The sequence below is a fragment of the Zootoca vivipara genome, chromosome 6, assembly GCF_965207765.1.
Source record: "Zootoca vivipara chromosome 6, rZooViv2.hap1.1, whole genome shotgun sequence".
Lineage (NCBI taxonomy): Eukaryota > Metazoa > Chordata > Lepidosauria > Squamata > Lacertidae > Zootoca > Zootoca vivipara.
The window spans coordinates 28,769,798-28,795,972 of record NC_142589.1 but is presented as its reverse complement, the minus strand read 5'-3'; the positions used below and the strand labels follow the sequence as shown (position 1 = coordinate 28,795,972).

The window sequence follows — 26,175 nt, the reverse complement described above, 5'->3', positions numbered from 1 at the left end:
TCCATTTTGGATTGCAGGGATTAAAAGAACACTTGAAACTGAACCTCCGTCTTTCTCCACAGATTTAACTACGCAAAATCAGGATTAAAACAGTAAACCCAGGCTTAACTCAAAAACGTAAGTTCTCATGTACCACTTACCCTGCCTTACTTCCTCCCCCACCCCCATTCCCACCCATAGGGATAATCTGTCTTGAAAGATGGCTCACATCTCAATTCAGTCTTGGGTGGAGCATGTCAGCACACGGAGTGGAGATGTACTACTCCTGGGCAATTAAGCATGGCTAACGGGTCAAGAATTAGGGAGATCAGTGACATAGCATGTACATTACATGCATAAGGTTCTGGCTTCCATCCCTAGCATCTCAACACAGGGCTGAGAAAGACTCCACCCGAAAACACTGAAGATTGCTGGCAGTCAGTGAAGACAATATCGAGCTACATGGACTAGTGATCTGGCCTGGTATAAGGCAGCTTCATAATGGGTCACAGAACTGTATACTTCGTCTCCTATATAAATGAAGCTGCTGGATAATGAGCCCAACCAATGGGCTGTCCAGTACCTTTTGGTCTTCTGAGACTGGACATGAGTTTCCAGGGTCTCCTCTTTCCCAGCCCTGCCACATGATATGAGTCAGACAATTACTCCATCTAGCTTTACATTGTCTAGACTGACTGGCAGCAACTCTGCAAGATTTCAGACAAGGTTCTCTCCCAGCCCTAACTGGAAATGCCAGGGGTTGAACCTGGGACCTTCTGCATGCAAAACAGAAGGAGCTGTGGCTCTACCACAAGGTGAATTGCAAACTTTAGAATCACAGAACTGGAACAAATTTCAATTATAGCGAAGTTGCTTGGTAATCTGTAAACATTGTTCTAAGGCATCAAGTCCCAAAAAACAGTAGTTGCAATCGCTTCTTTCCATTAAGTCAGGGGTGGGGAACCTTTTCAGCCTGAGAGCCACATGACCAATCTTCCAGAAGCCACATGCCAGTGGTGGGGAGGGCCAGGGGTAAAAGTTGATGTGACTACAGGCAAAAGCAGGAGTAATGGATGTGACTCTTGTATAGTTGACTACATTCCAGGTAGGAAAGTCGGAGGATTCAACAAACACACTCATCTCAGTATCAAGGTCAGCAAGATGACACATTCCAGGGTAAAGGAGTGTGTGAAGCAAGGCTGGTGAGACCTGGGGTGTGACCTAGGGTGAAGTGGGGTGGCCTGAGAGGGCTGAGTGTTAGAGAGGCCCAGAGGGCTATATCTGACCTCTGGACCTGAGCTTCCCCACCCCTGCATTAAGATAAAAAAATAAATATTTTGACAGGTGGGAATGTAAGAGGAATCAACAAGGAAATCTGATCAAAAGTAACCTAACATTAGAATTTTTTGTTAAACCAATAGATTATATAGGAAGCACTAATAGAATCTGCACTCAAGCATGCACAACCATGTCACTACAGTGAAGCTAATTAGAAATCTGAATCTGACATTCAGAGTCAAGGTAATTAATAGTTTAAAAATTATTCACAGTGGGCAAACCTGGAATTTCCTTGCCTGGTAATCATAGAAAACACATTTCAATGAAGAAGGAACAAATCCTATACACAAGTGCACATCAAACATTTGGGCACACATAAGTCAATCCTTTCCAGTATCACATGAACAAACCCTTTACCTTAATTTCTGCTGGTTTGTAATATTGTCGATTTTTGTCCTCCAATGCAGTCCTATAGCCATCTCTCAAAAACCGTTTGAATCCGTGTTTTCCTTTCAGCTTCCTAACCACCTTGTCAATTGTTTGGCTGTACAAAGCTTCATCATCCACAGCAAAGGCAGGATAGCTAATACAGGGCAGGAGGGCAGCATCAGTGTTCTGGCAGAAGAAAAAGGGATGTTTTCTAAATTATGGATGATACAGAGCAAAATGAACCATGAAACTGAAATCTAGATAATGGGAACTACTTATCTATGTTTTAATACATAGGCTGGAAACTTTGTTGGCCTGGCAGACCAAATCTTTATTTCCCCCACCCCCACAAGTCAACTTTGACCAGAGGGGTGTCATGACCCACCTGTCAATCAGCTGACATCATAATGACATCAGGTGATTGTCAGGCAGGTTGTCCTACGCACAGATGAAAGTTGGCATACTGGCGTGGCAGAGAGTTCAATCCTGCTTTTTGTAGAGCTTGATCAACCAATCCAGCCATATATTTTACCTGCTCCACACCTGGCACCACCTGTTTGGCCTGCAGGCCAAAGGTTTCCCACCCCTACTTTAATAGGGGTGGGAAACATCCAATAACTCCAATCCAAAGTTCCTTGGGTGCTCCAGATGAAGCTCCAATGATTGGAGGTTTCCTCTCATACTTCAGTGTCAGGAGCAGCTTGCTAAAGAAAATGAGAATGTGTGAATGGAGCTGCTTTGACTCTGAAATTGAAAACACTTTGTATAAGAGTTCTGTGTACCCTCTGGAGCACCCAGCAAGGTTTGGATTGGATCCTTTTTAAACCAGATTGGGCCAACTGTTTCTGCTGCATCTGTAACAATTGCACAGATCGTCTCAAGCCCTAAAACTATTTGCATTCAAGCATTTAAAGAAATATTATAATTACTTAAGAACCATGTTTATCGCTGCTCCTTGTTTACATCTGAGATACTCAACAACAATTTGGTACTGAAACTCTAGAGAGGTCTCAGTAATCAGCACATTTTTTAATACGCTAAAATATATTGAGCAAAGAGCAAACTCCCCAAGGAGGCTTCCTTTGCAAAAAGGGTTTGGAGAAAAACCAATAAATTAGGTAAAATAGTTTTAACATCAGGGCTGCAGAAAATATAAGCTAACTGAATGACAGTTATTCAAAACCCCATGAGAAATAATGGAAAGAAATCTTGAAAGTTTACAACCAGGAGAGACGTTATAGAGAGTACGTTTCATTGTGCTGGTGATCCATATGTATTCGGATGCATGTGAACAAAATATTGAAATGCTGAAATCAACGCTCCCGAGGGAAATACATTTTATTTGCAGCGTTCAGGAGCGAAAGAAAATATAAACAAAATAGCTGTCCGTGCCATTTTCTTTTAATTTTCTAAAATTAAATTCTAATTCTTCCATGAGGCAAATGCAGCACTAGCAGTGAAGATTAATGGGTTGCTTAATTTGTGGAAATGCAACCAGATCCAGGAATGAAGAACAAGGCATCATGTCATGACTGCTAATTTTAAGACAATGAACAAGAGCACACTGTGGTGCTGATGAAAAGTACCTAACACTAAAATAGCATTCTTGATTAAAGGCATCTCATGTCATATTAACTTGGCCTCACAGCAGGGCCTTCCCCATGAGAATAATCTAAAAGCCAGCATGTAAACTACCGACCCCAGAGGCAAGTGACATATATTTCTGTCCTTAAGATTCCCCACACTATAAATTTTTAGAGGTCTAACGCCCAGAGAGGGAAGGAACACGGGCTGTTCCTTCCAGCTACACTATTTAGAGACAATGCAGACAACTTATAAATGTGGATAATATGTTCAGCTCTGGAATTCATCCTGCAAATAGGCTATGAGCTGAAGAACCGAAGTTGATTTGCATGTTTCAGGTGCATGTAATTAATATAAATTTTCATGAACTCAGCAGCTGCCAAACAACATTGAGTATGCATGTTGATTTGGAACTGTTGCCCTCAAATGCAAAAGGCTTAAGTCAGTCCTTGGAAAAAGAAAAGGTCTGCATTTATTTTTAAAAAATTATTTATTTATTTTTTAAAAACCTTATATACATTTGGCCTGCATTTTATTTTATCAACCACATCTATATGCCTTCCCGTTTTCAAACTTATCTGTGGTTAGAAGGGGTAGAAGTTCACTCTTAATAAGAAAAATTGTCAGCTGTGTGACCACTGGCAGAGGAAGAGGAGTGCGGAGGGAGCGCCCCACCCCCAGCAGCACGATCCCGGTAGGGTGCCATCGCGGCTGCCCCCACCCACCCACGCTGGGTGCCCCACGCCCGCAGATGGCGCGCCCTGCCCCAGGACGCGCCCCAGCCCTGCTCCCGCCTGCTCTCCACCCCCCTGGTGCCGGAGTATGCAGCTCCGCCACTGTGTGTGACAACTGGCGAGGGTCGGGAGTTGGTCAGTGATAACTCACAAGATGTCAGTGACATTAACTCTTTCTTCAAAGAAACAAAACAGTTCAGACCTAGTGAGCATAGCAATTCTTCCAGTAGATCTTGACCCAATGAGGAAGTTGTGAGGACTGAGAGCCTTCCCACAGCTCTCCTTCCCAAGCAATCGGAGATTCCAGCACCTTGCCTGTTTCTGCTCCACCATCTTCATGACCTTGCTGGTTCTGGGTGACCAGGGGCAAAGGGAGCTGCCCGTCACAGGAGGGAGAGTTACAGGTAGGTAGCCGTGTTGGTCTGAGTCGAAGCAAAATAAGAAAATTCCTTCAGTAGCACCTTAAAGACCAACTAAGTTTATATTTTGGTATGAGCTTTCGTGTGCATGTATCTGAAGAAGTGTGCATGCACACGAAAGCTCATACCAAAATATAAACTTAGTTGGTCTTTAAGGTGCTACTGAAGGAATTTTCTTATTTTACAGGAGGGAGAGACAGCCTGGATTCCTTATCAGCCTGCTTCATCTCTTGGCCCCCCCTCCTCTCCAGTCTCCACTTCTGCCTCTGATTCTGGACTGCTCTCTGCCTCAGACTCTTCCTGCTCACTAAACCCTGTTACCTCTTCAGTTTCCAATACCTCCTCTTCCCCCTCTGCTCCCTCTTCTCACTCATCATTGTCCCACCACCAATCCCCAAGCTCTGAGCCTTCTTCCCTTGGGGGTTCCCCAGCTGGTGCTCCCACCGCTCCTCTGCATCTAGCCAGTCCATGGCAAAATACAGCTGAGACTCTCAGGATTTTTGCACTCCACACTAGACTCATTCAGTTCTCTTCCTAAAGAACATGGGTTTAATGCAAATGTGCTTATTAGAAGAAAAGTACATTATATGGGATTTGCCACACATTTGTTTCAGTCCAGATAATGAGACTTGTGGTGCAGTGGTGTGTATGTGTGTGTGTGTGTGTGTGTGTGTGTGTGTGTGTGTGAGAGAGAGAGAGAGAGAGAGAGAGAGAGAGACTTGCAAGACTGAATTTGATGCACAGATTCTCATCAGGATGGGCGTACCACCTAGCCACTTTGAATAGGATGTATGTTCTGATATATATCTAAGAGCACATCCTTATCAGTGTTCACATGCAACTAGTCAGTGTTCACATGCAACTAGTCATGACTTAACAGCTGATTTTTATCTTCTGTTTCAGTCAAGGTGATTAAAAAAATAAGGTGGAAGAAGATAAATGGATATTCAGGTTTTCCACTTGGGTGCTAACATATATTGTTAGACATCTTAAAGTTGAAGATGGAGCAGTGCTGCTATGGGCAGACCCATACTGTACCATTTAAAGCACATTCGGTGCACATTGAGAGCACATGGCTTCCCACAAATAATTCATTTGTTAAGGGTGCTGGGAACTGCAGTTCTGTGAAGGGGAAACTGCAAATCCCAGGATTCTTTTGGAGGAAAGTAATGTGTTTAAAATGTGCATTTGATGTGCTTTAAATCAGGCATCCCCAAACTGCGGCCCTACAGATGTTTTGGCCTACAACTCCCATGATCCCTAGCTAACAGGACCAGTGGTCGGGGAAGATGGGAATTGTAGTCCAATACATCTGGAGGGCCGAAGTTTGGGGATGCCTGCTTTAAATTCATGGTGTGGACCTGCCCTATCATTGTATGATGTGCAAGCAAAGCAATGGGGAGTGGTAGATGGGGTGATTTATTCCCCCTGTGACAAGCAGGGTTCCTTTGGTCTGACAAAAAGGGAGTGCAGACGAACGGCAAGTGAAGGATGACAACTGGGCACTAAATAAGAAATGATGCAGCTATGGTAGGAAATGATTGACATATGTTTGCAACAGGAGCGGGAAACCTAATTTGGTTTGATTTGTAATAATTTGGAAAATTAATAAAAATAATTAAAAAGAGAGAGAAAAAGAAGGGAGTGCGGTCTGCGGTCCTGAAAGAAGCCAAGAGGGGTATGGGACCCTGAAAATGTGGCATCCACTTTCAAGCCCTGGGAGTGGGGAAGTAGTGCCCATTCCAAAATGAAAGGATTTTGCTCTTTGCCCTGTTGTGAACGACAAGTATAGCAGCTATCTAGAAAAATCTCCCTTTTGCAATAGTACTTAAAACAGTAAATTGTAATTTCTCCCTAACCAGCAGACCTTTAGTTTATGTGTTTATTTCTTTTATAAACTGTTGGTTTTACCCCTATTTTCATAATTTAATTTCATCTACTCTTTTTAATGTTGCTACTTTTAAATGAATATTTTATACTCTTATGCAAACCACATATATTATTAAGGGGTTTATAAATCTTGCTTAGCAAATACATATAAAAAACAGACTATTAAACTGGCAGTATAGCTAATAGCTATACCCAGATGCATTTGCTCCATGTTTTGTTAAACTCTGTTTCATCAAAAATTACTTACATGGGACCTTGATTCTCGGGGAAGTAATGAGCAAAGAGTTTGTCTGTTCCGGTTGTGGGCATCAAGGTCTACAAATATGACAGACCACGAGCAACCCTGTAAATGGAATAGAAAATTAACACAACATAGGATATAGACAGCCCAAGCCTGGCATAGCAAAGACGAGAAAAGTGAATGGGTTCTTCAAATATTATGATTGCTATCAGCAATCATATACTAGTAACTTCAAATAGACAATGACATTTCCAAGACAAATGTACATAATACTATTTCACTAATATTAAAGGGATTAAATAGACATTTTAAAACCAGTTAGCAGATAGGAGACTTGAGATTACAGAAACTTAACTCTTCTGATTTATTTACCACTATTATTGAATTACACCTCTAGCAAACAGATGAAAGCTTTAATTATACAGTACAGTCAATAACTTGATGACTAAAAATAATCTGATCAAAGAATATAGATCTGGAAGCACGATAGTGGTTTGGATGTATTTAGAAAATCCTACTACCGACAAGGAGCTTAAGAATTTGTAGGGATATTTTATTTATGTATTTATTGCATTTGTATCCCTTTTTTTCTCTCCAGGGAGCTCAAAGTGCCATACATGGTTCTCCCTTTCCTTATCTCCACAACAAACCTGTGAGTTAGGTTAGACTGAGAGACTGGCCCAAGGTCTCGCCCAGTGAGCTTCATGGCCGAGTGGGGATTTGAACCCTGGTCTCCCAGGTCCTAGTCGAACACGCTAACCACTACATCACACTGATGATGGTACATCAATATGAAAAAGCTGTGGGACCACACCTGTTGGGTCAAGAAGCCCCTTCCGGGCCAAAAGTACAAGCCCACCTTGCTGCTGTGTCCTGGCCACTGTACTGAGAGTGCCAGTGCACTGCCATGGCTTGTAGCTACGGCAATACAGCAGTCCTTGTGCACATGCTCAGTGCTTTACACTTATTTGACAGTGCAGCAGATGACATGATCCACACAAATTAGTAGCAGAAGCTAAAATTGTGTTGTAGTACCACTAATGTGTTACAAACAGTTTTAGCAAGATAGCTGCTTCAGCCTATGAAATACAGTATGTCAAAGTCAGAAATTTAATTCTTCGTGAAAAGAAACAAATGAGCTAGAGTGTCTTACAGATGCTCCCATGCTTACTGTGACATCCGCTAGATCTTGGAAAGAAAACATCGACGTAGTGAAATGACCCTGCCCTGATCCCACCAAAGAAATATGCCAGGGACCCTATTCAATTGCAAGTGAACAACCAGATGTGTAGAACAGGCGTTTCCAACCTCCTCCCTCCACATAATGCAGCTTTTGCCAACCATGTGCCTTCCAGATGTTTTGGACTACAACACAACTGTGCTGCCTGGACATTGGCAAAAGCAGCTCTGTGGCTTTCTGTCTTGTTCCAAAAACTGCTCCCAAGGTCGAGGGAACTGTCTGATTTGAACACATTATGAAGCATAAGTGTGGCCCTGTGTCAGGTTTGAGGGGGCTCTGGGCAAAATGGCCTCTGGTGGGCTCTCTCTGACTTGCAGGTTTAGCTGGGGAAGGGGAGGCAGCAGAGATGAGAAGCAGGGTTCTGATCAGTGCCAGGTGGTTTGACTTCAGCACTGGGAGCCACCATTTTATTCTGCTACAATGCCCTACGAGTTGTTTTGTTGGGGCACTATGGAACATTAAAATTGCGGTTTCCACACCTAGCCATCCCGTACAGGGAAACCAGGGCAGGTATCAGGGCAGTGCTGTGCCCTGTTGAGACAGTGGAACCCTCCCTGAAAGCTGCTAAAATTTAGCATGTAAAATATTCTTGAAAGTTACAAAAAATGTTGAAGGCCACTTAAATTTTATTTTTCAGGAAAAAGCTCGTTTAAGGTTTATTCCATTTTGTTAATAGAACCGAATTTTACAGGATATACCAGTAATTTCTTTTGTTTCCTGCCAATCCTAATTTTAGAACTTTTGATCATTTCTAAATGTTGAGACAGTATTTGTTCATACAAACAGTTAAGCAACAGCTAGTTTTCTATCAGTCAGAGATCTCACAGAAAAAACAACTGGTTCTGAGTTACTGAATCGTGTACGGTATAATTTCTATCTCGTGCATTATTTTTAAAAAAAAACAAACAAACATATTGCAGTATTTCAAAGGCAATTAAAAGATTTGCAATTATGCCATCTTGCTCCTTAACACACATTCAAATAGTTCTCAAATATGTCTACATTCATTTACCTGGTTTCAAGTGTGTGATCAGTGTAGGGGAGGAATTGGGGGGGGGGGCGATGCTACAAAATCTAACTGTACTGTTTACAGCAACTGCTTCATGATCAGAAAATGTTGTACCACAGAACAGGCAAAGTCCCAGCAGACTGGAGGAGGGCAAATGTTGTCCCTATTTTCAAAAAGGGGAAAAGAGAGGACCCAAACAATCACCGCCCAGTCAGCCTGACATCAATACCAGGAAAGATTCTAGAGCAGATCATTAATCAAATGGTCTGTGAGCACCTAGAAAGGAACGCTGTGATCACTAAAAGTCAGCATGGGTTTCTGAAAAATAAGTCATGTCAGACTAATCTGATCTCATTTTTTGACAGAATTACAAGCCTGGTAGATGAAGGGAATGCTGTGGATATACCCTATCTTGATTTCAGCAAGGCCTTTGACAAGGTGCCCCATGATATTCTTGTAAAGAAGCTGGTAAAATGTGGGCTAGACAATGCTACCATTCAGTGGATTTGTAACTGGCTGACTGACCGAACCCAAAGGGTGCTCATCAATGGCTCCTCTTCATCCTAGAGAGTAGTGACTAGTGGGGTGCAGCAGGGTTCTGTCTTGGGCCCAGTCTTATTCAACATCTTTATCAATGACTTGGATGATGGGCTTGAGGGCATCCTGAGCAAGTTTGCAGATGACACCAAATTGGGAGGGGTGGCTAATACCCCAGAGGACAGAATCACACTTCAAAATGACCTTAATAGATTAGACAACTGGGCCAAAGCAAACAAGATGAATTTTAACAAGGAGAAATGTAAAGTACTACACTTGGGCAAAAAAAATATGAAAGGCACAAATACAGGATGGGAGACACCTGGCTTGAGAGCAGTACATGTGAAAAGGATCTAGGAGTCTTGGTAGACCACAAACTTGACATGAGTCAACAGTGTGATGCAGCGGCTAAAAAAGCCAATGCAATTCTGGGCTGCATCAATAGGAGTATAGTGTCTAGATCAAGGGAAGTAATAGTACCACTGTATTCTGCTCTGGTCAGACCTCACCTGGAGTACTGTGTCCAGTTCTGGGCACCACAGTTCAAGAAGGATACTGACAAGCTGCAACGTGTCCAGAGGAGGGCAACCAAAATGGTCAAAGGCCTAGAAACAATGCCTTATGAGGAACGGCTTAGGGAGCGGGGTATGTTTAGCCTGGAGAAGAGAAGGTTAAGGGGTGATATGATAGCCATGCTCAAATATATAAAAGGATTTCATATAGAGGAGGATGAAAGGTTGTTTTCTGCTGCTTCAGAGAAGCGGACACGGAGCAATGGATTCAAACTACAAGAAAGAAGATTCCACCTAAACATTAGGAAGAACTTCCTGACAGTAAGAGCTGTTCGACAGTGGAATTTGCTGCCAAGAAGTGTGGTGGAGTCTCCTTTGGAGGTCTTTAAGCAGAGGCTTGACAGCCATATGTCAAGAATGCTTTGATGGTGTTTCCTGCTTGGCAGGGAGTTGGACTGGATGGCCCTTGTGGTCTCTATGATTCTAAGATTCTATGATTCTAATGCACCTGTTACTTATTTCTACTGAAACACATTGGAAATCCTGAAAGTTTGATGAAATGTTTTAGGCATATCATCAAGAAACATGAGCCCAAAGCTTGCTTGAACACATGGAACTAGATGCATGGATCAACAAGGGAAAGTCAACAAAAATTACTATTCTGTTGTGAGGTGCAATGAGACATGACCCAAGAGAGTTGCTCCAGAAAGGGATGAGAGGAAGTAAGACTATTGTCATTTTCACTTTATATTACTAGAGAACCACTTCAATCTTGACAGAGAAAAACATTCAGAATTCATCAAGAGCAAACTGAGGACACTGAGCTTTACGGCCATACCATCACACAGGGAGCATGATTAAGTCTTCCCTTGTAAAGGGAAGATAACCTTTTCAATGTGTTTTTAATTGTATGCTTTTATGTATAGTTGTTGTGAACTGCTTTGATATTTTATAATAAATAAATGCCCTCTTCTAGGATACTGTAAGTTATAAGGCAATCCACACCCTCCTCCCACCCACTCAGTTTTCCATCTTTTGGCTCCTATATTGCTCAGTCCTCAAAAGATTGTTTGGGGGAGATTTTAGAGTTGGGTGTGTGTTGTACTGTAAACCCGAGACTTCCCCCGAGCATAAGGATTCCTCTTTTTCAGCAACACCATTTGAGATCCATTTCTATCAGTACTCCCCACTTGTGCTTACTATTACAGGGAGGGATGAGTGCAGGCTAAGCCTAGTGGGAAGTACGCTAGCATAAAATGACAAAACTGAACATGCAACCAAATTGTCTTCAGTTGGGTGGGGTTCTTTCTGCAGCTTGAAGGATGCTGAGATAAGACATTCCTCAGTGACCTCCAGCTGGGTGCCTCAACACCACAAATCTCCACCAGGACAGTTGTGGGGACAACCATGAGAAATTAAAGAAGTAGTCCCGGGCTAGTGGTCCAAGAGGAAATTCCAGTAGCATCAAGGATTAATGGCAGAAGTGGCATGGAGAAATCATATTCAGTATAAAATATAGCAATGTTAAGCCTTGGGAACAAAGGCCATATTTTGTATAGGAGCAGCAGGGAAGAACTGGATCATAACAGCATACCACTTACTGATGCCGAGAGTGAAAAGCAGCTAACCACCACAGATTTTGTTGGCAGGAGGCCCAGAGAGGCCCCCAGAAAGCCCAACCAGTGAGGACAGCAGTGGCCATGACTTTCAGGGGCTACATTTTTTACCCAAAGGCCTTCATGCAAAGTGGGTCACCTCCAAAGAGTTAACACCAGGGAGGCAGGGTTCTGGCCTCTGTGAATGCTGATCCATGAATTATATGAGGAGCTGGTAGGAAGAATGTGCCTAGAAGTGCTGACCTGGTAAACTGCTTGGGCTGGAAAGGTTGCAGCTGTCTACAGTGAAGACTACAATTCAGCTGGCAGAAGAAGATAAATTATATTAACTGAGTGGTGGGGAGGGTGGATTGGACTCAGCTATTAATTTCTTGAGTAGATTTTTTAAATAGTTGACTGGCTAAACAGTAATTTAATGATTACCTTGATATATAGTGCAATTAATATTTGTCATTACTGACTATAGCGCAACTGATTCAAGAGGAGTCAATGTGGTGCCATCCAGATGTTTTTGGATTACAACTCGCACCATACCGTGCTGGTTGGGACTGTCAGGAGCTGGAGTCCAACATCTGGGAGGGCTCCATGTTTGGTTCTTGTGCTGTATTATACAGGTGATGGGGGTGAAAGGAATGAACTAGAGAAGGGAGAAAGAGGTGCTGTGGTGATGGAAAATGGAAGTGTTGACCAGGGAAAAGATGGTTAGATATTTTAGTTCTATCCACCTTCCAGCGTTACAAATATTTTAGGCTTATCTTAGTCCTCACAGGGCTGTAGAAAGAAATGCTAAGATGATGCTAAGAAATGACAGGTCAGTCAATGGAAAGGTCTTGTTATCATTCACCTTATCCTAGAACAGGTATCCCCAAACTGCGGCCCTCCAGATGTTTTGGCCTACAACTCCCATGATCCGTAGCTAAAAGGACCAGTGGTCAGGGATGATGGGAATTGTAGTCCAAAACATCTGGAGGGCCGAGGTTTGGGGGTGCCTGTCCTAGAAGGACATGCCAACTTGGCCTGTATAAATGAGATGTTGTTGGATGAAGGAAGAAGGTGTAAATCTCCCCAGGTATCAAGGTAAGTGTCAGTCATGTTTTTAGAGGTGAGGAAATGGAGTAGCTGTGATCATTAAGGATTTCATTTCCCTGGTCAGGTACTTTATCCTGCAGTTGACCAGTATCTATACCTGACATTAGAAACTCAAGACAGGAGTGGGATTCAGCTGGTCCACTATGCACCCCATTGCCTAACACAGTCTTCCTCCCTGAGTTGACAGAGGTAGTCTCAGGGGTGGTGTTGAGGACCCCCTCCCCAAAGACTTTCAGTCTCCAGGGACTTCAATATATATGCTGAAGCTGACTTGCCTGGAGTGAATCAGGAGTTCATGGCCTCCATGACCATCATGGGCCTGTCTCATGTATCTAGCCCAATACACACAGCAGGACACACCTTGGATCTGGTCTTCTGTACTGAGACAGGGGATAAACGCAACGTATGGCAATAAGGCCTAAGTCATGGATTTCACAGATCCATTTTGTAAAACAAATCAGCTCTATATTCATGGAAAGCATTCAGAGAGCAAGAAGGATGAGCTCTGTTATTTCAAGGCCAAACAGAGGTTACTTGCAAACGCTCAAGCTTCCAAATCCCCCAGATTAAGACATTGTTAAATTAAAAATGAAAGGTTCTTTTTTCCTGGTAGCTGTTTACACTTTGCCCTGTGCTCACCATAAGGATCCAGTTAAAACTAAGCTGAATCCCTTTAAGAAGCCTTAAGCTTCTCAGATAAGTGTGTCTGCTACTCTGCATTCCAGTGGTTTCTTTGACAGTGGTGTCCTCAGATTAAACAAAGGCGACAACATTTCCACAAAAAGAAACTGCTACCATTTGGTGTGTGTGTGTGTGTGTGTATTGCCATGGTGTAAGGTGTAGAAAAAATTGGACAGAGTGACTGTCTCTGTCTCACTGCCTCTTATCCAGTCGCCAGGAAATTTGGGGCAGATGAAAGGAAGTAGTTTTTCACACAACATATATTAAATTAATTGAATCTACTGCCACAAATGTAGTGGGGGTCAAGTAGCTTGCTTTTAAAGGAAGACTGGTAAAATTTGATGGAGGACAAGTCTGTCAATGTTTAAACGGAACTGCTATGTCAGAGGCTGAATGCTGCCGAATACCAGTTACTGAGGAGCAACAATGTGAAGAAGAAGAAGAAGAAGAAGAAGAAGAAGAAGAAGAAGAAGAAGAAGAAGAAGAAGAAGAAGAGGAGGAGGAGGAGGAGGAGGAGGAGGAGGAGGAGGAGGAGGAGGAGGAGGAGGAGGAGGAGGAGGAGGAGGAGAGTTTGGGTTTGATATCCCGCTTTATCATTACCCAAAGGAGTCTCAAAGCGGCTCACAATATCCTTTCCCTTCCTCCCCCACAACAGACACCCTGTGAGGTAGGTGGGGCTGAGAGACTTCAAATAAGTGTGACTAGCCCAAGGTCACCCAACAGCTGCATGTGGAGGAGCGGGGAAGCAAACCCAGTTCACCAGATTACGAGTCTACCACTCCTAACCACTACAACACACTGGCTGTTTTCCTCAGGCCCTGCTTGTGGGCTTTTTGGAGGCATCTGGTTGGCCATCTTGGGAAACAAGATACTAGACTAGATGAACCTTTGGCCTTGTGCAGCAGGAAGCTTCCTTTCTTAGCCAACTTGCATCTAAAAGGAACTGTCCAGGGAAAGCAGGGACTCCGGTGTGGCAATAGAACTCACTGGGCCCATCCTGGATGATTACCCTCCCTCTCCTCCTGAAAACTGGTCTCTTGTAAAACAATTCCAGACTAGGGACATACAGATCACACACAAGGCATTAGACCTTTTCCCTTTCTGCTTTTGCCTTTTCTTTTGATTTTTAATGGCCGTATAATACGTAGAGAGTGAGACAGAGCTAGGACCAGATTCTGTGATAATCAAGAGAAGGCTATGCATATCAAAGCAGATTTAGAGCAATTGATGAAAAGCATGGCTATTCGATGGATTCCCAAATTACCTGATAGGGGGTGAGGGAGGAGACCTTTAAGAAGGTCAGTAAAAGAAAGTGATGGTGTGCTGTATCAGAGGCTGAAAACAGAAAAATGGAAAGAGTATTTGTATAAGCAGCCGGAGCTGTTTAATGTCTTGATCAAAAGACTAGAACAGCAAAAAATTTATACTTTTCATTTTCACAAGCGTTAAATAAATGACTGAAAGGAAAAGTAACTTCTGTTAACTGAGGAATGAGCTGGTCCTGTTAGCCTTTGAATCCTGTATCTAAAGTAGAAAGAAATAATTTGTTAGCCTACTTCTTTAAAAAAGAATAATAGAAAATTGGAGAGTGAACAGGCTTTACCATATGGATATTAGGTGTCCTTTGATCTGCAATGAAAGCAATTTACTGAAGAACAAGCCGTTAATTAAAAATGGAAAATGAACAAATACTTAAATATTTTTACTACCTGATTGCCAAAGAGGTTGAATCCATTAATTGCTTCTAGGGCTGCTTTTGCTAACCCAACAGAACTGAAAAAGAGAGGAGAAGAAGAAATAAAAGTTTGTTACGCTCACAGCTCTGGAAATAAAATCCAACTCCCTCAAGGCTACCTTGCTCATCAGATCTGTTCTTGCTGAGGAATTGAAAAAAAAAACACAAAACGAGGGTAAAATGATGATATAGTAGGCTTATTTTTATTACTTTTCAGCAGTTTATCTTTAAAGGTCACTGGCCATCTGTTATATATATGGAGTCACCTTGTGCTTGGACATCTGGGGCTATGGGTTTGAAGGTCTTGCTGAGAGGGCACCAGTGACAGGAAAAAACATCAGTGCTCTATGTGCTCATCTTTCAAGAGCCTGATGATAAAGCACTGGAAGCTTTTGCACATGTGAACTTATTTATTCCACTTTATCCCACCTTTCCCTCAAAGAGTCCAAGATTGTGTACATGGTTCCCCCCCCTCCATTTTATCTTCACAACAGCCCTGTGAGGTAGGCTAGGCTGAGAGAAGATGGCTGGTCCAAGGACACCCAGCACCATCGCTAGACATGGAACTTTGCAGAATAGCACCACATGCATGAAACCTAAATTTTGCAAGGCTGGGCAGCAGGGAGAGGCAATAACAGGAGGGATGGCAATTGTGAGGGTAAGCTTCATTTCAGCTGGGGTGAGGACTAAAGAGCTGAAGAGCAAATATTTCTAAAAAAGCAGAAAAGATGGGAGGTTGTTGTTGATGTTAGCACTTATTAGTTGCTTGTTACCCTAAGAAGGTCTCCAAATGACTAAGATCAAAGGCCTGGGCAAAAAGAATAAGTGCTTCTACCACTATCAGGGCAGCCCACATGGTAACACACTGTGTTGGCTTTAAGACTGTACACCTGGAAATGAACAGACAGGCAGGGATGAGGGACCTTTGGCCCTTCAGGAGTAGCTGGACTCCAACGTCTCTCAGCGCCCCCTGGCATGGCCAACAATTGGGGATTATGGGAGCTGGGAGTCCAACCTCTGGAGGGTCAAAAGTTCCCTACCCCTGTTCTATACCAAGGCGATATATGACTATTGGACCTCCTCCAACATCATACTGAGGTCACATTCTTTGCTGAGGAAGACATATTCTGACAGTTGAAACATTTCTGGTCTAGTTAATTGGGCATTACCCTGTCCCTTTTAAAATAAACACCTCATTAATATCTACAGAGAATATCTATTTTATGAACCCAAACAGCACCAGCTGTTTCCGTGAAATTAAATCATTAAGAATAGGTGGTAGATGGACTGATGATTCGTTTGTGTGTACCCTGAGGTTATCTGGTGATTATTCAGTGGCGATTGCAAATGTTCACAATTGGGGTTGTTGTTGTTGTTGTTTGTTTAAAGGTGGGTCAGAGATCAGGAGACCACAATAGATAGGAGAAGGGGGCTGCAGCTCAGCTGTAAAACACAAGCTTTGCACACAGAAGGTCCCACGTTCAATTTGCCATTATCACCACATAAAAAGAATCTTAAGATTGTGCAGCTAATCCTGAGTAAACTGCTGGCCGTCAGAACGGCAATACTGAACAAGATGGAGAGGTGGAGGGAGCACACATGTTCAAGTTCATACAGGCCAGCGCACGTACTGGTGTGTTCTGGGTGTAAAGCCCTTCATTAGGGCAACTATCATTTATGAGGGATAATAGTGTGGGAAAAGTAAAGTAACTTAATGTAAAAATGGCACTGACAACAGACCCTAAGATCAAAGTAGAAAGGAATGATGGATTTAACCTTGGCCTTCACATTCAGTAGCATGCAGGCGTTTAGAAAATTAAAGCCCAGTCTGTAATACTGTACACATACGAAATACGAGCTGGAAAAACTAATCAGATTCAAATTAAAAGCGACCTTAGCCTGATGATTTTACTGCAACCTCACAGAAGCAAGAATGGAAATGGGAACAAGCGTCTTGCTGCGTGTAGCATATTTATCATACAAATATAGCTTCTGTCGGAACATTTTCATTAACAGCTTACCATGAAACATTGATTTTAGACTGTTCCTTTATTTCTAACCGTCACACCAATAGGTTTCAAAGCCTTTCAGAAGCAGTGCCAGGAAAAGAAGAGAGAAAAAAGGCTTGTGGGGTTTAATTCTAATTGGTTCAACAAGGAAAAGCTGATTAGGTTGGCTACAAAACTCCGCTCTAAGCAGCTGCCATCAAAGGTTGGTGAAACTCCACAATTTTCTATCTTCTGCTGATTAGAAGTTATTGTTATCCAGATAATGGGATGACACATTAACAGAAGCTGGACTGGCGAGCATGCTGTTTCACTAACAGCAAGCTTCTAAAAACAGTGAAAGCCAACCTCTAGGGCTAATGAGCCACAAGCAAATTCAAAATATTAGAGAGTGCCATGATGGGGCCTGAGCTACACAATGAGGTGATGCAGTGGACCAAACTTTTGACACTGTGGGTGGGATTACTTTTTTAATGCCCCCTGCATTGTAAATAAATGGGTTCCTGCAAATGGAAACGTGAGGGACAGGGGATACCGGGAGGTCCCTCCCATCTTGAGCTCCAGCCCATCCCCGAGCGCTGGGGAAAGCAGGGAGAGTTCCGCCTCAAGTGGAGAAGCAGGAAGTGGTGTCCGAGGCTCAGGCAAGGTAGCGGAGCCACTGCCCAAGGTGGGACAGGAAGGGGGCAGCATGGGGGGAAGGCCGATCCCGCCCACCCCGGAATTGCGCAAGAAACGTCGTGGGAAGAGGTTGGGTCTCCCCAAGCTTCTTTGCTGGAGAAAAACGCGCCAACCTCCATTCGGAGGTACTGAGGAAGACTGACAACATGTAACACTATCTGTAAATAACATTGCCTTGAGCACTGTAAATACACAGCACCAATAAAAGGATAAAATGCAGAGCTGTGTAGAGTCGTTACTCTGAAGTAGCCCACCCAGGCCACTGTGACAGGAAAGGTTCCACATCTGGGTAAAAGTATGTAAGCCCTCTCCTTAATGTACTTGATTTATACTTGCAGGGTGGGGTTTTTTGGGGGGCGGGGGGTGTCAGGCCTGTAGGACTGAGCCATTCCTTTCTTTCAAGTTCCTTTTTATCTGTTGCACTTGAACTTGATTTCATTTATTTTGGGAATGTTTTTCTTTAATGGTTTTTAATGTGATGTGAGCCGCCCTGAGCGCTGTTTTACAAGGAGCAGGTAGGAGATAAATACTTTAAATTAATAATAAAATAAATACATAAAAATCAGGTAGCTTCTCTTTCAGCTCTAGGGCCTAGGACCCTTGTACTTACGGGACCGCCTCTCCTGGTATGTCCCGCAGAGGACCCTAAGGTCCACGAATAATAACAGCTTAAGGGTCCCGGGCCCTAAAGAAGCCAGATTGTCCTCCACCAGGCCCAGGGCCTTTTCAGTGATGGCACCAACCTGGTGGAATGCTCTGTCCCATAAAACTAGGGCTCTGCAGGACTTCATCTCCTTCCGCAGGGCCTGTAAGACAGAGTTATTCCACCTGACCTTCAATTTAGCCTGATCCTCCATTCCTTTTTCTCTTCCCTTTTTCTATGAAGAAACCCTTCTGGGTCCCCCGCATTTAAATTCTTCCCTGTTCTCCTTGCTGGCCTTAGCAGGACTAACTTGGCCAGTTAGCCCTGGCGATGCTATGTTGTACTTCATGCTGTTTTTAGCTGTTTTTTAAGTCGTTTTTAATCAGTGTTTTATATTTGTTGTTAGCCGCCCTGAGCTCAGTTTCTAAACTGGAAAGGGCGGGGTATAAATAAAAAAATAAAAATTATTATTATTATTATTAGTAGTAGTAGTAGTAGTATTATAGCTCAATTCCAATTTATTTATTTTAAAAGTTTATTCAAAGAGCAGCAGATCTAAAATGGATGAGCACACAAACTTCACACAAAAAATCTTCTCCAGGAACTACAAGTACAGCAGTTCAGTAAAAGTGCAATAATACCAAGCCATGATAAACTCATCACTTGGATAATCACTTGCATTAGTTATTAATGGAGACCTCCCTGTTTAAACCCGCACAAATGAGTAGCTTTTTCAGGAACAAGATTAGCCAACTGGTACCCTTGGCCTGTAAAACGAGATAAGCGCCCCAACCCCAGAGTCATCCGCGACTGGACCAGGGGTCCCTTTACCGTTCCCCTAGTTTAAGACATTAACTGTGGCAGAAATATAAAGAAAAGGGAACAGACAATACACTGCAATGAGGAACAACAACATTAGCTGCTGCTTTTTGTCTACGCATAGGGCGTAGACACCAATAAAATGGATATAAGAGCTTGTTAGAGGTGCCAATATACCCCGCTAACAGGAGCTGGCAAGTCTGAAGAATGCCAAAGAGCTATTTCCAAGAACAAACTCTGTGATTAAGTATTATGGCTGCTGTAAAATTTTGGGCACTTGATTGATGCCTTCATGATTGCTGGAGAACAAGATATGAAAGACAAGGCACTCCACTACTAAATTACAGTCCATTGTCTTCTGGGCATCTTTAATTGCAGGCTCCAAGAATTAATATAAGAAACATGCAATCAGAGCTAAAGACTTCAGGAAAGGTGCAGGTTTCAAAGGAAATGGGAAGATTGTCCTTTAACTGCATGAGCCAAAACTCCCCCAAATTTTGAAAGGGATTGGAGATATGTATTTATTTATTTACTACATTTCTATCCCATTTTTCTCCCAAGTTGGGATTCAAGATGACTTCCAACATCTTTAAAACATCATAATAAAATACAAGGTAATAAAAACAAACTTGTTAAAATCCAATAGAACACATTTAGAACCAGCATTAAAATATTGATGGCAGTGACAGTGGCTCAGTAATCCACATTGTCCGCACCTAGTTTTCAAAACTCTATCCGACGTTGCCTTGTTGACGCTAAAAGCCCCTTGGAAACTAGTTAAGATTTTCCAAAATTTCAGCTACAGACACCGCAAGAATAGAAGCTGCTGTCCTCAAATTGCCTCCCATCCTGGCTGTTCACCCAGCTCACAAGTTCTTTGCATGCTTGCAGCTGCCTGCTGAATTCTTCACTCATTCAGGACATGCTGGTTTCCAGCCACTACTAATTAGGTGATTAAAAGCAACAAATCCAGACTAGATATATGGGATTAAAAAAAGAAAGAAAAAGCTTTTAGACAGAAAACAAAGAAACTAGGTTACAAGCAACATAAAGAAACCCAGCTACTAAGACTCGGATTCAATTACTGAGAACCTCAGAAACCTGCTATGTGTCCTGAGTATAATTTTCCCATGCTCACAAATGATGAATCTGTGTGAAACGTTGGGAACAGTGCTAAACAGCATTAAAGAAAATAAAAGAAACCATACGTAGGTGTTTGGGACTGAAAGCTACATTAAAAAGGCAGCCAAGCAGACAAACAAAATAACCCTAATAGGGACAGGCATTATGACAGCAGTATATTAGCTGTAGAACAAAGGAGAACAAGTTGAAGATTCCGGTGCCTTTCTAAAGCTCGGGAGTACAAAGATGCTGCATTTCAGAAACACCACTATTATCAGTAACACAGATGGGAGATGTCAACAGTGTTTTTGCAGAGGTATTCAGCAGATGCTTGGGAACAGCTTGATCAAAATGGTTACAGGACAAATGAATACTTCAGGAGCTCGAACACATGGGACTGAATCGTACCATTCTAGCGAGATGTTGCAAAGCTTGCTGTTCAAAAATCAGCGGATGATTGCAGAACAGCAAATCTTCCTCGAAGAAAATTCAGCAGTAAAAGCTGTGCTGTCTGAAAGAAATGCTATGAACCTATTTTTCACAAGGAGTCCAATGTACAAGGTTTTGATTTTGTGTGGGTTTGAGACTGAACCCCCCCCCCCCCGGAATTTCAAAGTGCAGTGCATTTTTGAAAGTACTGTATAGATGTGGCTGGTAATTATCACACTGCATTAGGGTGCAGCTCTCTTTGAATGAGCAGTCTTACTAGGCAGGGCCAATAGAAATTTGGAAAACATGGCATTCCTCTTTCATGAATTTGTGTTGGGCACAGATTTGGGGACCTGATCTAGAATCCCCAGGGATGGCTTTCCCTGGTCCAGCTTTTCAGGGCTGTTTTATTCTCTCACTAGCATTTAAGGTTACACCACCCCAGGGTTGCATTGGCTGGTCCATGAATTATCACTTGGACTCCAACTACAGAATTCAGGCTGCACAGGTGTTAGTAATCTGATTTATTAAGAGGCTTCCAAACAGCTCCCTGCCAAGACACTTAATGCAAGTGTGCAGAGCTGGGTTACCCTTAAAGGGACAGTGAACAGTTAATTTGTTGTGCCTAAATACAAAACAGTCCTGTTATCAATGTGTCAGTAGGAAGAACTGTCTAAATGACTTCTAAGGTTTGCCTGACCTTACCCTCAGGTTGTTCTCTGCACGTATTCCCATGTACTCCCTGAAATGTTATCCATTTCTGACCCTTGACTCAGTTATTGGCATGACTCTTCTAATTACTGACACGGGCATATGGCTCCTGCTACTAACCCTTCCATACAGCAAACTGAATCGGTTTCTCATAACACTCTGATCTGTCACAATCTGTCTCACGGCTATCAGGTGCACACCTGATGAAGAGCAGAATTCTCTTTTCCCATACTAACTTATTGGGCAGGGAGAGAGAAAAGTCTCCTTTGGTCAGTTCCTTCCTCATTTTTTCTTTGCCATGGCTAAATTTGTTAAACCTGAAAACAAAGATAGATTTTGCAGGTTTAAAAGATAGCTGATAGAGCTGTACCACAGCTCAAGATTACAGGAAAAAACACAGTCTGAATGGTTCCTACAACTTTCAAGGATCTGTCTGGGGCAACACCCCGAAGCACCTTAAATCTCTTTTGAATGTAATGGTTTGGGCCGCAGGGTCATTATCTATCTAACTCAAAATACCAATTGGTTGTAGAAAAAACCCTCAAAACTATCATGCTCACATGATCCTGTGGCTTCCAGTTTGGGTTTAAGTGTAAACAAGGGTTCACATGCAATGGCAAATTATGACTACCACAAACCAGAAATAAGGGAAGAGAAGAGCATGCAGGCCTGAGAAACGGTCCCAAAAGGCATTACATGGTTTTGCTGTGATGTCTGAACTGGGCATAATCGTTTAGCTGCTTGAGGCGGCACCTTTTCTGTGGTCAAAATACCTAGGTAGTGTTACATGCCCCCCCCCCCCGAACATCTTGTACTGTACTTTGCTTGTATTGGGTAAGAGTACAGTCTCTCCAGCACAGAAACAGCCCTAAGTTTATGACCTTGACACATTCTCTGAATACAACCACTCAGATCAAGGACTAAAGTCTGACACTTAAAAAAAAAAGTAGTTTAAGGTCTATTGAAATAGCTGGGCTTCTTGAGTTAAGTTACCAATATATATTTTAATGTGTACTAAAGCAACAAAAGGAAACATCTAAAATTATTACAAGTATCTCATTTTTATTGCAAGGAGAACTTACAAATACATAAAATTGCAGACACAAGCGCCCACCTGACTCCCTTAATGTTACTGCATGCTGAAATAAACGCACTGAGCCAATACAGCAAATTTTATATATAACCATTGTCATTGTGACTTCTCTTTTAGTCTACAGTATTTGTAAGCTATTTTCCCAGGAAAATTATTACAGTTGTCATCTAAAAGGCCACAGTTCTACTGACTTCACTGGTAATGGAGCACAAACAGAGGTAACATATAATTTCAGAATTTTATTTCAAGAGGGTATGGGTAATAAAAAGAGCACAACTACAAAGAATATTGGCACTCTTAAGACAGAAGCAGTCAGACCACAGAAGCTTTAACATTATCCTGGAGTCTGTAATGATCTGGCTACATGAACCATAAGGTGTATTTGTCTGAACACTCCCAGAATAATATTAGACCTAGTATGGTCCGATATTCAGAGTTATATTTAAAACAAGGGGAGCCTGCCACTTGGTCCTTAAGATGATCACTGCTTAGGAAGTGAAGTGGCTCGCTTTATAGCATGGGGGAGGAAAAGGGGAAAAATCAGTTTCCAGTGTTATTAATCCAGTAGGATGCAGGATATGCTCCTAGGCTGTATCAAGAAAACTCAAAACTTTGCACTCAAATCAAACTGAGAATACAAATGAGCATTAGCTATTCATGTCTATCTGGCAATATAAGTGATTTCATTTACACTACAGACAGAGTACATTTTGTATACAGTCATGTGACTCAAGTCATCTTTCATTAACCATAAGACTGACAAATAAATACTGTTTTACAGTATCCAGGTTGATCAGAAATAGAATGGCTTTCCCTAACACTACTGAAGCAGCTTTAAAATTGTCCCATTTGGACTACTGCAATGCAGTGTATGTGGGGCTGCCCCTGAAGACAGACCAGAAGCTACCATTATAATAGAACATGCCAGTTACTCCTGGCATGCTCTGGTCCATGGGGTCACGAAGATTCAGACACAATTAAACGACTAAACAACAACAACCTGGTACTGGGCATGTAGGACAAATCCCATCAGTCCTGAGACAACTGCATGGGCTCACAATTCCTCTGAACACAAATCAAGATACTGGCTTAACTTTTCCAAGCCCTGAACAGCTTAGGGTCAGAACACCCCAAGGACTTCCTCATTCCATACAAATTTGCCTAGGTATCAGTGGTCCTTCTATTGGTCCTTGTACCAATGGAGGTTAGGCTAGGATAATCCAAAATTAGGATAATCCATGGGGAAAATTAGGATAATCCATGGGGTCATGAAGAGTCAGACACGACTAAATGACTAAACAACAACAACAATCCAAAATTAGACCTTTTCAGCTGTAAAGTCCTCTTTGGGGGATTCACTCTCCAGGCAAGCATATTAAGTGTTTGTTTTATCGTTTATTTGTAGTGTTTATTTGTTGCTTTTGATCACTTTATTATTCACCAGTGGGTTTTCTTAGGATGTTTGGTCTTAATGATGGGTTCATCTGGCTTTTTAAAAAGCTGCCATCTTCTGCTTTATCATATTAACATTCTACAAATGCAATACTTTTGTAAATATTGTAGGAACCATAATTTTGAACCATTTGCTAAGTTCACTTACAGATACTCCATCTGAAAGCAAAAGCAAAACCATTTTCTTTTCATTTTGAATTAGGGCTCCAATATTTAAGAAACCTGATATGAACTGACCTCAGCTGTACCTTCCAGGCTAATGCATGAATCAGAACTTAGCTATCAACCTGATTTCACATTTCCAAATGTTCCATTGCAGTTTTGGAGAGAAAATTCATTTGGCAATGTGGCTTTGGAGAGCAGGTATGTTTTAACATAGAGATTTAAATAACAATTTTCATGTGGGTGTTTTTTTAATGTACATTAATGTGGAAATGGGACAAAATGGTTTCATGGATCAATACATGCAAAAGCAGCACAGACTGGAAACAGAAGGACTTGCCCACACCATACCTGGAGTGCAGTTCAGTACTGCCATTGTTGTATTTGCTTCCTCTTTCCCACACACCAAAGTCGGGCACACGATATGCCCTTTCCACACAAAATACAAGGTTTTGTATGAAGGACACCTAAGAGAAAAAGAAAACAGAAAGGAGATGAAGGGAAAAAAGAAAAACCTGAAATACGCCAATATTTATTCCATAGTTGGATGCTACAAAATTTTCAGATGTCTCTGTTGATCTTACTTTCTGTTTCAGTATATATTCTGTCGCTATAGGGCAGGAATGGGGAACATTTTTTGCTCCTGTTGGCTGTATCATTATCTGCCACCACCTCTGAGGGTCAAGTCATGATGATGTTAGATGATTGAGAGGTAGGTTGTCCCGCCCACCTGTCCCTTGTGCAACATTTGGAAGCTGTAGTACAGGGGGTTTCCCAGACCCATGCTTGACACTTGGGAAGCACTGAGCACAGGGCTCGGAAAGTGCTTTCCAGCAGTCATGAACTCAGCTGATGGGCAGTGAGTTCAGGCCTGATTTCTGCAGGGGTTGGCTGCGAGATTGAATTCTCCACAGGGAACCTGGCTGCACGACCAATTCAGTGGGCTAGAATTCACTGTCCATCAGCTGATGAGGTATGAGCTTAAGCCTGGTTTCTGCAGGGCTCAGTAGCACAAAGCAGTTTGCATTGGCACACCAATTAAAATGGGGGGGGGGGCTCAGTCTTAGAAGTGGTTTCAGAGCAAATTGCTCTGTGCTGTTGGAATAAGGCTTGCTCCCACCACCCATCAGCTGATCAGTGCTGGAAGCATGCCATGGTCTAACAAATTGAGAGCTCACTTTAAGCTCCTGATTCTTTCCGTGTAGCCATGTTGGTACCTGCCTATGATGGTACCTGTGGGAAGAGTGGGCATGGTCTGGGGGGAAAGGCTTCACAGGCCAATATAGGACATCTGCTGGGCCAAACTGGCCCACGGGTCAAAGGTTCCACACCCCGGCTATAGGGACATATAACTCGGGACTGCATTGAGTTGATTGGTCAGAAGCAGTCTGTGCTATGGCAACTGCCAACTCTTTCTCTCCTCTTCTGCACTGTTGCCAGGAGAGGAGGAGAAAGATGCACATCTCCAACTGCTATAACACTGCTTAATTTCTATAAAGCATCCAGAGGACGCAACTGATTGGGCAGTAGAGAGGTGCCTAAATAAATCAATAAATTTCGCTGCTGAGGCTACTCTCCTGTCTTCCTTCTTTCTGCCTCTTCTAGTACCATTAACTAACAAGCCAGTGATAGTTGTCTTGCCTAGTGGTTGCTGCTTTTAAACAACCCTGGCATGTAAATATCTTGTAAACATGTTTCTGGCTGTTCTGTGGCCTATAGAAACAGAGATTCTATTGAACGGTCTAATCTTGTCCATGAGCCCCGCACAGAGCAGACGCTTCCTAGCTGACAGCTTTACAACCACCGGCCATCTGTCTGCATCTTGTTAATCCTGCAAGAAAACTACACAGAGCCTAACACACACAAAATTGTTATTTTAACTCGCAGGTTGGAAACATTCAGGTTAATGGTGAACTTGGGCACTTAGATGGAAAACAAAGAAGTGATGTACATATGGAAAAAGGAAAGAATTAAAAGCATTTGTAAATCATAGTGGTATCATCCAACCTTCAGCCACTTCAGTATGGCCATCTTGCCCACATTTTATTAATGTTAATGACCAACCAGCTCCTGGCTTTGGACCAACT

The 26,175-nt window shown here is 42.5% G+C and overlaps 1 protein-coding gene across 8 annotated transcripts in view; it reads right to left on the bottom strand.

The window, feature by feature from the left end:
- PHKB (phosphorylase kinase regulatory subunit beta) overlaps positions 1-26,175 on the bottom strand; it is a 151,564-nt gene that overhangs the window by 69,692 nt on the left and 55,697 nt on the right. For all 8 annotated transcript variants that reach the window (XM_088671855.1, XM_035117351.3, XM_035117349.3 and 5 more), the window contains 4 exons: positions 24,440-24,555; positions 14,948-15,011; positions 6,561-6,656; positions 1,675-1,872 (listed from right to left, as the gene is read on the bottom strand). In XM_088671855.1, coding sequence (XP_088527981.1) covers positions 1,675-1,872; positions 6,561-6,656; positions 14,948-15,011; positions 24,440-24,555 — 474 coding nt within the window. The remainder of the gene's footprint in view (positions 1-1,674; positions 1,873-6,560; positions 6,657-14,947; positions 15,012-24,439; positions 24,556-26,175) is intronic.